At 39.7% G+C, this 14,693-nt stretch overlaps 1 protein-coding gene across 1 annotated transcript; it reads right to left on the reverse strand.

Moving 5' to 3' along the window:
* Nucleotides 1–3,080: 3,080 nt before the first annotated feature.
* On the reverse strand, nucleotides 3,081–8,325 carry DYNLT1 (dynein light chain Tctex-type 1). The gene is made up of 5 exons (XM_018078390.3): nucleotides 8,198–8,325; nucleotides 5,412–5,453; nucleotides 4,102–4,225; nucleotides 3,814–3,891; nucleotides 3,081–3,499 (listed from the first exon to the last, which is right to left on the reverse strand). Exons 1-5 carry the CDS (start codon nucleotides 8,222–8,224, stop codon nucleotides 3,429–3,431), a joined length of 342 nt encoding a protein of 113 aa, XP_017933879.1. The 5' UTR covers nucleotides 8,225–8,325; the 3' UTR covers nucleotides 3,081–3,428.
* Nucleotides 8,326–14,693: the final 6,368 nt, after the last annotated feature.

Below are 14,693 nucleotides of genomic sequence, written 5' to 3' on the forward strand. Positions count from 1 at the left end.
TCGAGTGTGAGTCATTCATAGCAACTATTTTCTGTAGTATTTGCTTTAAAAATACAGTTGATGTTGGAATTGGAATTGGTTGGAAACTTTCCTACAAGTGGCAAAGAAGAGGAAGCCTAAGGTTTAACACCAGTGAGACACAGCTCGTGCATTGAACCTCTCATTCCAATATTGGGGAGAATGGTTCCAGCTAGGAAAGACTTTGATCTGTTGTCTCTGAGCCAAATGACAATTTTTTATCCATAGTTTCCCCACCTATTTCCTTTTGCTTATGCCAGTAATAACCTTTGCATTACTGTAAAACTTTTTTTAGAAGTTTGTAAATATGTAAAATGAAAATATGGAAAAATTGTGTACCAAAATGGTATAAAAATGTGTAAGATAAATGCTCTGTTTAATGAGAAGCTGTAATTAAATGCTGCTTTGAGAAAGTGTGCATGAGGATGTGTTAAATATTCTGTGTATCCAGAAGTTGTACTGGTAACAGCAAATATCCATTTATGTTGTAAAACTTCATGCTAATATGGAAAATGAAGGAAAACTGAATATTTTACTTAAAGTTTCTTGGAAGAATTCATGGGCATAATCATTGTTAAATATGTTCATAATAAAGTTTTATACCTTTATATTGTATTTTGGTTTTATTTTTCTTCTAGTGAATTTTACTTTCCTTCTCATGAACTGTACCATTTGCATGACTTAGAGATATTTTCAGTTTACGTGCATTTTCTTACGCATATTTAAATTTGGTTAATTGCATAAGGATGGGATCCAAGAGGATGTGTTGGGGTTTTTCATATTTTACCCTGCCTGGACTTGAAGGTGGAAGCTGGAAGGGCAGGTTGCTAATTTCCCTAAATACGTTAGCCAGGTTTACAAAGGGGACCTGGCATTTTCAAATGGCTTCACAGTGGCTTTGCAGAGCCTGCTGAGGTCACGCTGGCAGTGAGAATCCCCTTGGTGAGTACTGGTGCCAGCAATAAAAAAAGGTTTAGAGATGGTGAGGATGCTGATGTCATTCTTCAACTTCTTACAGCTCTGTATCTTCCAAGAGGATGCTCATAGCTGACAGACTGCAAGTGATCAGCAGCACATCACTCTCTGTTTGGGGTGGTGCCATTCTTTAGATACTGAAATCTCACCGTGTGCTAAATAAAACAGCCACAAACTTCCCTGCACAAACGGATATGCAACCTAGTCCTGCTTTAGTATCAGCTATGGTAGTGCTCATTTACAAGCAGCATTTAATCCTGAAGCCATTTCCTTTAGGTTTTAGTTAACACAGTGGTGGAAGACAGGTCATACTCATTTGTGGCAGGGACAGTAAATGGCTGCCCCCTTCCTCCTCCTCCCCTCCAGAACAGGGCTGCCATGTCCCCGATTTCTATAAGTGTAGGAATATGAAGAGCCACAGCGGTAAGAGAGAGACAGGAACCAGAGAGAGACTTTATAAGTACTTTCCTGAACACTCCAGTCCACAGTAAGTAATAATTTTTCTTAAGGCCAATTAGTTACCTAGAGCAAGGACTCTGCAAGCTCATTACGCGAATGCTTTACTTTGGCACGGAGATAAGTTGGCCAGCAGTCTCTGAAAAAAGTGATTGAAACGGAGGTGTTTGAAGATATTTAAAATTTAAAAATTAGTTACTGCAGAACACTGAAGCTGTAACTGAAACAGTGGCTATACAATTTTACAGAAAAGCCCTATCTTAATTCATGGGAGGGGGACACCACCCAAAAAACTCACAACCTCTACACCCCTTTCTGTAGTCCTAAAACTGTTATAATGGAAGTATTGGTTATTGCTCACATATAAAACCATCTATAAAACTGTCTACCTTTCTGTAGCACAACTTCTATTTTAATACAACAGTGTTTGCCTCCCTTTACACTGACAACCTTTACACTGACAACCATCTCAAATGGGTTTTTTTCTGCAGCTCAGCACATGCATGAACCAACAAAAAGCAAAAAAAAAAAATCAAGGGATTTCTTCTTATTAAACATGAACAAAGGACAAATGTTTGAATGGCTTCACCAAGAAGCAAATATTGACACTGAGTTCTGTTTCTAGTCAAACCCATGCTAAGCGCTCTCTGCTATGGAAATGTAGGTGCATACTCAGGTTGAGGTATATACATTCTATATAGGCCTACAGCACTCACTAGGACATACGTGAGAATAATGATATCATGAAGGAGATGTGTTTACAGAGATGTTTTGAAACTGGTATGTTATATCCTCCATTGTCATTTGAATTTTCAGTATTACATCTTTCCAGATCATTGACAGATGACAATGACAGATCAGCTGTCATCTCACTCTAAACCACTTTAGGTGAGCCAGAGTCTGAAAACGTTGGAAAGGGCTTCCTAAGCAGAAGCAAATCCAGGTGGCTCAAACTGACTGTAGCCCAAGAATAACTCTCCCACACATGCTTTGTAATTCTTTCACCTTCACTAGCAGTGAGCTTACTGCTTACAGAAGCAGCATAGCAGTTCACAGAGGCTTCCTGAAATTCATAGCATGCTCCCATTTCTTTAATTGGCTGACAAAACCTTATCCAAACCTGAAAACTTGTTTTACTTGTTATTCCTCTGCAACTTTACTCTAGAAGGCAGGAGACTTATTCACGTGTTATTTAGTCACCTTGCCTCAGGGCAGTTTCTTCCCCTTTCAGAAAGTATCATGTTTCACTAAATACCAGAACTCAGTCACACTCACTCTCAGCAAAATCAAGTAAGTTCAAGACCTACTTGACACATGTAACTGGCTGCAGAAGTGAACCAGGGAACTGAGCACCTCTAGAATGTGAAAAATTTCTTATCTGTCTTTGTTCAGTGAAGATAGTTATTTCTGTTATCGTTCCATGCCCTAAACACCATACAGTCAGATTAAATAGGTCCCAAAAATGCAGTCAAGTTACTTTCTGATACTCTAATTTTCCTGCAACTTTGTAGTGACTTCGCAAATTTATGAAAGTGCTTTGTATTCTGATATGTACCTGAACTACCTTGAAGAGAATTAAAAGAACTAGAACTTTTTTTCAATAACAAAGTTTAAATGAGTCACACCAATGGTTATGAATTTCAATAATTTAATGCTAACCAAGAATACAAAGTGTGAAAATGAGTGTCTCATTTATATTGGTCTTAAAAAAGAAATCTAGAGAAAGTGTTTACACTGCAGCAGATTTCAGTATTAGCACCTTGAAGAGAAGTTTTGAAGTGATAAGAAAGTATAGAAACACTGGTAGGATACTAGGTACAAACATAAACCATGTAACAGCATGTTCTCATATTTCTACGTTTGAAGAAAAGTTACTTTAAAAATACATTAAAAACAAGTTGTTCAGGTATTCACAGTTTGAGTGGAGGTGGAATCAAGTGCTGGAATAGAAAAGAGAAGGATGAACGATTTCAAGGCAATTATATTGCAAGTCCAAAGGCACTGACAATACAGTACATGGTCTTATTCTCCCATCTCACAGTGCAGGTTCCTACAAATACAAAAAAGAGTTTTAGAAACAGAAGATTAATCATTACAGTGATTAAATGCATGCCCCTATATGCATCTTTATAACTGTTTACTTTAAGAATCTTTAAGATGAAGCTTTTGCAACAGCTAAGCGTTTTTAGAGATTCTATTCATATATAGCCCAATTAGCATCACAGCCAAATGGAAAAAATACCAAAAAGTATGCTATTCCTCCAAAGCTACGGCACTTAGAAAAAAAGAAAAGTATGCTGCCTAGTCTTAAAGAGACTGGCATTAAAGCTGCAAGTTGAAAAATCCAACAGTCATGCTCCTTACCATCACTGGAGTTGTCCCAGAAGCAAGAGCTTGCTGTATGTAGCCCAGCACCATTCTTTTGCATAATCACACAGGTCACTGTTAGACAGTAGAGAAGCTTTTATTAATTTATCACTAACATTAATTAACATTCAGCTACCTTTTGCTCAGCAAAGCATACACATACACACACACACATATGCATGCTTAGGAGCAGTGTACAGACATGGGTTTTGCCAAAGATCTTCTCCCACACAGTAGTGCACTTGACTGCACCAGCTTTCACTGAAAAGAAAAAGCTGAGCTCACCGATGTACTTGAAGGGCTTTCCCAGCTTTGTGAGTTGGCTCAGTGTCTGTTCCACCACACCTGTTGTCCACTGGTTCACCTTGCTGTGCTGGTAGGCGTTGCCACCTATCGCACCCTCTATGGCCTGTTGGGGACACACACATAAAGAAGCTGCACCAGGTTCAGCTACAAGGCACCCACGAACCCATTCCAACATGGACCCCATACCCACAGAAAAATCCTAAATACTGCTGGTCCACACTGGCTGTTGGAACTGTTTTTAATTATTATAAACTTGCAGGTCAGAGTCTGAGCCAGGAATCTGAGCCAGGCATCATAGATTCCATCCTCTGTCATTTTGTGACATTCAGACTATTTGTAATTTCTACCATAATGTCCTGCAGCCAGTTATGAAAAGGGTCTGAAGGCATTTAAACAGTCGTGAAGAGAATGAAAAAATGCACATGACAATGGCTCATTCACACATATTCTTCTATGGAAATGAAATTCAGATTTTTCAGCAGAATCATTTTTGGGAAACAAACCCCCAAATTAAAACAAAAGACCCATGTAGTTGCTGGTTACTAACAGAGCATAAGCCTTCAGCCAAATAATCCATTTTACTTATGAGGGTAGTTTCCCCTTTAAGATAGAAATAAAAGTATGTTAAAGCTACATGTTTTTCACTGACACATTTTTCATCACAGAAATTGTTTTAAAAATAACCACAATTATTTCAAATTCAGAAGAGACAGGAGCATGTATTAAAGCATATGTATTCAATTTACAGAGTCTGACCAAAAGAGTTGTTTTGCAACAAGAAAAAGATTGCACTAGTTTACAAGAGAAATTCCAAATCCCTCTGGAAATTTTCTAGACAGAATATTCATGTTTCTTAGCAACAAGAATAGTTCAGTCATTCCAAAGATGATCTCACTTTGGAGAAAAGCATCTTGAAAGAACACAGTAACATGCATATGCAGAGTCTACAAAAAACTCCTCTATTTTACTGAAACATAAAATCTATTTCTATAGGGCTTAACATAAAATATCCCCCTCGAAATTCTAATAGGGATGCACTTCAACCAGAGAGGTATGTATGAAATTATTTTAATTATCTTTTGGATTTGTGATACATATCGCAGCTAAGGCTGGGTATCATTTCTCCTTAAAGTCTCTACATTGATTATATCAACAGTTACCTATATTTTGAGAGCAACCTATCTAGAAATTTATTACATATCCGTTATCAGATTTTACTGAATATCTTTTAGCACACAGCGTAAAACATACTATAGTTTCACAACAACAAAACAAAAATGTTAATTTACCTCTTTAATGATGCTACTGACTTCATCGACAACAAAGGAAGCCTACAAAAAAAGTAGAATTTTAAATAATCAGTTGACACATTCTTCTGTTTAGAGAGCTCGAGATCTGTTAAGAACATGCACTAGAAGTTTAATTTATGCTTGTCAGATTTCTGCTAGGTCAGCAGATACCAAGTCTTCCTTTATTTGCTCATATGTACTCTGGCTCCTTTAATCCAGTCAAGTGAACATTCTTAGCAAAGTAATGAAAAGTAAGAGATGAACTAATATTGGTTGGCCTTTTAAGTCAAGAAAGTTTTCAAATTTTAACTTGGAAGCATTTTAAAATCACGTGTATAGTACTTCTGTACATATATATTCTCCTTTCACAATAAGCATCCATGTCTGCACATCAGGGTGGGCTCGCAGAGAAAACCTCAGTGTGCAGACACAGCCTGCAGTTAAATGAAACCTACATTTCCAGGGCACCCGTGTGACAAAACATCAATTCTCGGCTGAAGGAAAAACTGTCATAGCAATCTCAGCTGGGGATAAGAACAAAACTGCCCCTTGGAAACCAAGGGGGAAATGTAGCTCGCTGGACCTTCAGCCTTCTCTCAGGCTCTGGGGAGAAGATTAAGCACACGGAATCAGGAGAGAGAAGGCCCCAACATTTTATTAATCTTAAATCTACTACCCATTTACATGTATGGTTAGTAGGTTTTCTTGTTTTAGTCCCTCATCTCTTTTTGCCCCCCATGTCAGGAGGCTTGAACAAGCCAACACCACTGCTGGGGCACCTACTCACAGGGCCAGGGAGCACTAATGGGGAACCCCATGTGGTGTGTAGGTGAGACACACACCACACTGTCAGTGCTGGGGGGACCTCACAGCCACACCTCACAAACCAGGGCCAAAGAAGTGCACATAAAAGCACACTAATTAATTTCAGAAGACTGATTAAGGATGTAAAAATGAACCTAATCAAGCACATGTTGACCGGGTTTTCACTGGGAGGTCAGTCAGCTTCTCCAGTTGACAAACATGAACAACAGCAAAACTCACACATGCAAGCAGGATGCAGTTATACCTGCACAGGAGAATTTCAGCATTACTTTCATAAATCTTTGATCAGAAGGTGAACAGCCTAGCTGGCTTCAATGACATGTGGCATTCAGAAAGATGTGAGCTGCTGATCATTCTCCATGACAGAAGAAACAGCATATCCCAGGAGACATGCAGGCAATTCCTTTTCTATAGCTCTTCAGAGGCACCAGCTTGCTTGCGCACTTCAACATTTTAAAAAGCTTTTATGTGCTGTGGCAATTTTTTTTATTTTATCTTTATTCTGGCTTTTATTTTCAGCTTCTTGACTTTGATTTAATTTTAATATGCCCCGTTTATTTTCCTGGTATTAAATTTTACAGGTGCACTAGTGTATTTAACCAAGTAAGAGCAACAATTATTAAAACACTCTGTCCCAAAGAGCATAAGTTAAGAATATGCATGCCAGACACACTGGCAGACATGAAGCCTGCTGTCAGGCAAGATTATAAACCATATACATTTTTTTTTCTTCACAAAGTCTAGAACTCTGCTCAGACATGATATTGAGCACAAATACAGTTCACCAAAGTAAAATGACTTAAATTCAACCCAATTTCTTGAAGGTATTTCAATATCTAATTTTTACTGAAACAATAAAGAGATTTGAGAATATGCTTCTAGAGCTGCTGTTACTTTTCAATCTTCTTCCGTTTCTGAGACGACAAAAGAGAACAAATTTCTGATATCCAGCTTTGCGATTTACTTGTTATAACTGAGTTGCCAAATAATGCAGCACCACCAGTTCACCTTTTAATAAGACGGCATAAACACTATTTTGTATTAAAAAATTTGTAAGCTTTACAATTTCCCTGCAGTACCTCTATGGCACAAAGAAAGCAGACACGATATTTCAAATGCCTTGTTTAAAAGGCGCGCTTCCGAGGCAACAAACGCAAACTGCAAAGCAGTACTATCCTTTAATAATTATTGAAAACGTTTTCGAAAACATCTATAAGAATGATTTTCGAGTATGTATGTATGTTATTTATGTCTAAGACTGGCCCAGCCCGGCAACCAGGAGAAGGCTTTCAGACCAGCACAAGCCTGACACACCTTCGCTCCTCTCGCTGCTTCCCCATTGTCTAACCCAGCCACAACGCGCCGCTAAGTAACAGTGTCACAGCTCAGAAAAACTGTCTTCCTGCAAGAGCAGTACTGTCTGGGTGCTCAATTAGACCCTTGATTTATCCCACTTCGAATCCTGCTAATGGGGTACGACGCCTCATCGGTGCGTTTCTAACGCGCACACCATGGGCTTGAACCCCTCTTTCCGCACAGAAACACCTTGCTCGAGTGTCCCTACACCTACACCGCACCGGCAACCCTCCACCACGGCACACCGCCTCATCCCGCTGGGGAAGCCACAAAGCCAGGACCCCCCTCCCGCGTTCCCCCCGAGCCCCCGCAGCGGCAGCTCTGCGAGGGCGGCGGACACCGCCCGGGGACAGGAGCCCAGTGCACACCCGGACAAAGGGCCGCTCCGAGGGGGCGGCAGAACACAAAGGCCGGGCCCGTCTCCCCCGCCGCTGTCTCCGGGACACGCGGCTCCCCCCGAGGGAAGTGGCAGGATCGGGGCGATGGAGCGGAGGAACTGAGGGGTGGGATCCAGGACGGGCAGGCACCGCCTGAGACCCTCCGCCGACCCTGAAAGAAGGCGCCAGGCGGGAAGCTGTCCTACTTCTGCCCCCCCATCCCGTTACCTCCTCTCCCGACTGGAACTCGTCCATGTTCCCGGTGGAGCCGCTCGCGCCGCCACCGACGCACACCCCGTCACCCGCCGCTAGCACTGCGCCTGCGCGCCGAGCGCCCGACAGGGCTCGGGCTCCTACCCAGCGCCCTCCAAGATGGCGCGGTTGCCATAGCAACAGCGGCCGGGAGCCGGGCGGGGAGATGGCGCTCGGCGCTGCCGTGGGACCGCTGTGGCGCTGTCAAACATCCCAAAGGCTGGGGCTGAGAGACAGGGAGGTCGCTTGTCACGGCTGTGCTTTTCATACGGATGGCTTGCCGTTTGTGTTCAGTGATGCAAGAGGTCCCTCCCTGGGATGTTCTTTCCTCTTTCCCTGGGAGAGGAGATGGGTCTGCACCTTGTTTCTGGAGACAGACCTTCAAAACGAGGCCTTCGTTTCAGAAAAATGAATTCATGTATGCCAAGGAACTGCAAAAAAATGCCCAAACATACAGAAAAACTCTCCCTGTCATTATCTCAACTCATGAGCCTTTCATTATATTTTCTGTCCCCCACCCAGATGAGGATGAGAGTGACAGAGCAGCTTTGGTGGACACCATGTCCAGCCAAGGTCAATCCACCACAGAAGAATATCTGAATTCCTACAGTTCTAAGCAGATCACATTTTTTTAACAGACAGAGTAAGAATCAGGACAACAAAATTAAAGGGCACACTTGTCACGGTTTATGGATTCCATGTGTGTACAGTGTTTACAGATTGTCCAAATTACTGATGCTACCAGCCTCTTAGAGCTGCTCTAAGCAGTGGAAGATGCTGTTCAGGCTCAGAATGGCCTGGATGAACTGCAGAAATGGTCTGGATGAAGGAAGAAACAACTTACTGGGTGTGAGTGCAAAGGGTTATAGTGAGGCAGGAATAACCAGCTCTACAATTACAGACGGGGCAGAGTCAGCTCACTCAGTATATGTTCATAGACAATAGAGTAGGGGGTTGTTTAGGTACAATTTATCTCCATTTGTCATAAGGTCCTGTGGAAGAAAAAAAAAGATGCCATCCTGGGACATCTAAACAGACACATAGCCTGCAGGACATGGGAAGCAGCATTCCTGTTGCCCTCTCTACAGTAAGGCTGCAGAAGGACTACTGTGTCCAGTTTTGGGCACTGTATCAAGAAGGCTGTTGGAGCTACAGCCCTGTTGATGGGGCCTCAGCTGCCCTAATCAGTTTTGACCTTGTCTCCAACCCTGTGTCAGGCCCTGCCTCCTGTTCCTCCTGAAAAAGGAGACCCTGACCAGTCACCCCACTTTGGGGCTCTGTGGGCACCCTGCAGGCAGCACCAGCTCTGCCCATCTTGCAGGGATACTGTGGGACTGTGGCTGGCTACTGAGCACACCCTCAGCCTCGCTCCAAGCCTTGTGCTGGAAGCAGAGACAGAAAGGTGAGGGCTATGGAAAGGCTGAATAAGTGGTGCTTGTTTGAACAAAAGCACAAAAGGCTATAATTTGGTTACATTCTTAGCATGTATAAAATACTGTGACAGTTTTCCACATCCAGGGATGAGAAGGAAAAATACAGTGAGTTACATGTGTGGCAATTAAGGCTTTGTTGAAACATTAGGGGAAAGCTGGTGGTAGGGATAATGTTCCTCAGCCTGGATTTGGCATGCTACTATGATGTTACTGTGGGTAGCTAGAATCCTCAGGTTGGTTCTGGTCTTTCATTCAGTTAAACTTTTTACTGAAGTTAAGGCCCAAATTAACCAAATATGATGCATATATGCATAGTTCTGTGCCCCACTAACGGTTGCTTTCCTTCTGTGATACAGCTGAAGAAGGTGATTAAACTTGACAAACACAGGTGGGAATGTTTGAACCTATTTAACTTCATGAGACTATAAAAATGCAGGCTCTTAAACTTTGCCATATGAGTAGAATTGCTGTGCTTTGTTTAATTTTAACGAGAAATAAGGAATCTTAAAATACTTGAAACACTAAGAGTGCTTCTGTGTTGTACATACAGTTTGTTAGAGCCAAGAACAAGAAAGGAGATTGTCCTGTAAGAATAGCCTCTTTTATTTGCCAGACTTGGAAATAATTGGGATATAATTTTGAACTTCATTACCCACACTTAGTTCTGTAATACACTGAATTGGGATATCCAATCCAAATAATATTTTAACTTTCAATTGTTACCTGAGATCAGATTTCCAGCTGTGAGGTAAAATAACCTTCTTCTTTTTGCAGGTGCATAAAAATGAATTGTTTTGAACTTTTATCTATTCTAATTGCTTTTTTATAGAGACCTAAATGGAAAACTACTTTTGTTTCCAGGAAAGAACTGCTTATGATACAAAGTTACAAGTTTTCTGTGCAAGTCCTAGAGCCATTGTGGTTAGAAGCATTTTCACATCTATAGTATCAGAAAAAGAAACTATGTAGAACTCAAAGCCACTTCTCTTCCTGTGTATGGCTTGAAGACTGAGCACATTTTATCAGTCAGCTTTTATAGTCTCGTGTGCTGGGTTTGTTTTTAATGTTAGAAAAATTAATATCTTCTCCTTGCTTGATGCTGGTAACAAAACCAGAGACTTGACAAAAGCTTTTGTAACATTAGAGCTCTTTATTGAGTGCATTTCCTTTTAGCTGTTTTGGAGATGCTTCTCTGAACATACATCAGTAATATCAGTGCCCAAAGGAAGGAAAGGGAGTGGAGAACAGCCACCAGTTTTCTTTAAGAAAAGATAATTAAACAATAAGAGTGCTACTCATCTTTTAAAAGCAGTTTACTTCCGTGTGTCTTTCTTTGGGGGGTGCTGAAGAGGTAAGCACATCGTTTTAATCCATTCTATATGATATTGCACAGAGGGATGCATTTTTACCTACTTGCATGATGTTTTTCAAACTGCAAAGGTATAACGGAAAAGCCACAATTGGAACTTAATTGTTTGTGTTGGGTTTTGTTGTTTGTTTTTATTTTCGCTTTTAAGTTCTGGGGCTGGGCGTTATCACGGATATAATTTTGGTAAGGCATTATCAAAGGACTTATAAGTAATTTGCATGTGCACATGCAGGGAGGTGAAAATTAAACTGTTGCAGCCAGGTAGTACAGAATAACGTGCAATTTTCTTAACTAAGAATAAATTTATGAGTTTGGCCTCAGATGAATAGAAAATAGCCAAAAATTGCAGTGGCTTTTGTGATCATTGTTACCCTGAACCTTCTTAACCTGTGTCCTAGCTACTGATGTATTACATCTATTTTCTGGGTTAATGGATGAAGTAATCCAATTATCTCAAGTCAATGAAGACTGTCACTTTAGAAGATTAGTTTATTTATACTTATTTAATTGTCATTATTTTGCTAATGCTTAAGGATCTGAAAGGAAATCAATAATACATTACATGTAAAATTGCTTTGAGGAAAGGCTTGCTAAGTCAGGCGTTTCTAAGTTTAAAAACTTAATAAGTTACCTTTTGCAAACTTAATCTTGTGTTAGATAGACCTCTTGGTTTATCTTCAGTTACATAACTATATACTATTTTAGGCTGATATAAAAGAAAAAAGTATATTTTTTTGAGATTGCACTCAGTGCATTCATGTCTTCTTCTCCTAAGGTATAGCCATGTTGGTTATTCCTTCTCCCTTATATTGGCTTTGAGATTTCATATGATATTTTCAAAAAGCTACTGATCCATCTATAATTTAAAATAAAATGTAATAATAATAAACACGTAATTAACATATTCCCTTCAAGTATTATTTTAATGTGAACTTTGTGCTGAAAAGGAAGAATTGTCATGGTATTTACTAAAGAGGTTGCTGCTATTTTTGGTTTTATGTAGAAGATGCTCAGCTTTGAGGTTAACTGACCATGTAAAACAACTAGCTAACTGGATTCAATGAGTCAACAAGAAAGGAGGGCATCTGCGAAGGTTTATAATGTTGTTTCTTCCTGTCAAAGAGGGCCATTACTGAAGACACTTCTTTATTACTGCCAAAAACCTAATCTAATGCAGACAGCTTTGGTGTAAGAGAAAAGCTCTTCTTTTGTAGTGGTAGAGAGCTTTACAGTCCAATTTGAACACTTCTGTGGAATGATTACAAGTTCAAGTCTGTTGTGGGGCCAAGAATTATCTCCCATTTCAGAGGTTATAATGCTTTTATAATACTTTGTTTATTCTGAGAGCTACCTCATCATAAAGTCAGATTTTAAGTTACCTTTGGATGTGCAAGAAAAATTGTCAGAACGCAATGATTGCCAGAGTTGAAATCTTCATGAAGATTAAAAAACCAACAACTGTAGAAGTGTGCAGGTGCAATATTGCTAGAGCTGCTGGCTGCATGATGAATTTTAAGCTTTGTCTGCAGTGTGTGCTGACCTTGCCCAGCGGTGAGAGAGCCATAGTGGCTTTTTCCTTCTCTGCACAGGGCAAATGCTGCAGGATGGAGGGCCCTGGCACTTTACTCTGCAGTAAATTTGTTCCATTGTTTAGTACCAGAAGATGATTCTAGTCTTTCCATCCTGCTCCCTGTTGGCATTAGATTGAGTGCTTGTGACTGATCACTATGAATAGGGTATGGAGTGTAACATATTAAATCAGCTGGTTTTGATGTTTGCAGAATCAACAAGAGGCTGAGATTGACTGCACTTCTGGAAAATCCTGCCCTGGCTTAGGCAGAAACTGTGTCTCCCAGGGGGAATAACTTTGAGCAAGACAAATTAGAAATAAGGGGAGGGTCTAAACTCATCCTTCCATCACAGTGTTAAAATCTGTGCAAGTTTGAATAGCTGAAACTAATGGTTTGTTTGTTTGTTTTGTGCATCTCTAAGTAAAATTCTGTGTGTCCTCTGAAACTCATTTCTCAAAACGGTCTTGATATATGGAAAACTTTGTGCCCTGAAAGCAGTTGAAGGATGTAGGGGCTTTGAAAGTGACGTATATTGTGTTAAAAAATTGTTCAAGCTTTCTATGTTTCAAATGAGTAATTTCCTGTGAAATTGCAGTTGGTAAGGAAATAAAATATGATTATGCCTATCTCTGTCTCTTTTGTTTGCACAGGAAACCAATCTCTTTTTTTTTTTTTTTTCCCTTTTAACACTGCTTCTGTGAAATGCTTTCAACTTTTGGTGTCTGAAGGGTTTTACAAAAAAAAAAGAACACAACATACAGGAATGGAATGCTTGCTGTTTATAAATACATGTTATCACCTTCTGCTTTTTTTGGTGGGAAATTAGGTAACTATAAATTAAGTATTTGGAGCAAGCTGCATGTGAAGTAATTACCTGCACTGACAAAAATACATTGTCACTATATATATATATATATGAAGTTTTAGTGGGTGAGGGTTTGTTTGTTTAGGTTTTCAGTTGTTTCTTTTTTTAAATTAAACTCAGTATTGCATTTTAAAATAACGCAATCAACATTGTGTCAGCAGTACAGATGGTTGTTCAGATTCTCAGCTGAGGTCCATCAGTGAAACATTAGTAACTGCCTTGGGAAAGCTTTACTCTTCTGACCTAGCATCTAGACCCTTTTCCTAGAGCCTGACTCTGTGTATTTACTCCAGATTAAGTTTGAAATGCTTAACCAGCTTTCATGTACACATCTTTAACATTTTGTGTACCGTAAGTAGAATTATCTTACATTTCTTGTAATAGGCACTAGATGCCAGACAGTAGTACTGAAAATGAATGTGGTGTGCAAGCTGGTTTGGATTGAATAACCATTCTCTCTCTTGGCTTTGCTGTGAAGTATATTAAAACTGTTTTATATTTTGGTGGAGGTTCTGCAAAAATGAAGATCACAGAATACATTCAAACTACAGTTGGGATTCTGTTTTAATTTTACACTTCTCATATGCTTGTACTTGAACTTCTTCGGTTTGGGGCCAAAATTGTTAGTGCACTGAGATGAAAATAATAACTTTTTACTGTTTTGGTGTATTAACAAAGAGAATAGCATTATTTGTTATTAAACTGTTTATCTAGACTTAAAAGACATAGGTAATTGATAAAAATGACTGTTAGAGATGTCTTTCCTCTTAGTTTTGTGATGTTTTGTCTTTTCAATAAAATGAGATTAGAAAGGGGCATTTTTTTCATCAAAAATTTTGTCACAAGGACTATGACTTTTCCAGTCATGGGACCTGCAGGCCTGTGGTCAGAACTAACTTAAACTTTTTTATTGGTTATTTTATTTTAACTGTATGAAAAATGCAAAGATATGTACCTGACTGTTAATGGGCATTATGGTGAGACTCTTTGAAGAACAGGACTGTCTTAAAACCTCTCCTGTACCTGAATTAGTGTATGAAAGGTTTGAGTGTAGCAGAATGTGTTCTTCACATACTATTTTAAATGTCTTGGAAAGAAGAGATAATAACACGTATTCTTCATTTTTTTCCTAGGTCCAGAAATCCCATATCTACAAAAACAAATAAAAAACTTCAAACGAGTCCCCTCACTCTTTTACACTATTGTCCCTCCATCTGGAGGCAGTTAAAGCCCT

Source organism: Manacus vitellinus, unplaced genomic scaffold (genome assembly GCF_001715985.3).
Source record: "Manacus vitellinus isolate BGI_N305 unplaced genomic scaffold, ASM171598v3 scaffold_4_pilon, whole genome shotgun sequence".
Lineage (NCBI taxonomy): Eukaryota > Metazoa > Chordata > Aves > Passeriformes > Pipridae > Manacus > Manacus vitellinus.

Bases quoted from the DNA above. Each gene is read 5' to 3' on its own strand.
- DYNLT1 (XM_018078390.3), bottom strand. From the start codon at position 8,224: ATGGACGAGTTCCAGTCGGGAGAGGAG. The intron at 5,454-8,197 runs GTAACGGGATGG...CTTTTTTTGTAG, and splicing joins AGTTCCAGTCGGGAGAGGAG to GCTTCCTTTGTTGTCGATGA. The intron at 3,892-4,101 runs GTGAGCTCAGCT...ACTGTCTAACAG, and splicing joins AAAGCCCTTCAAGTACATCG to TGACCTGTGTGATTATGCAA.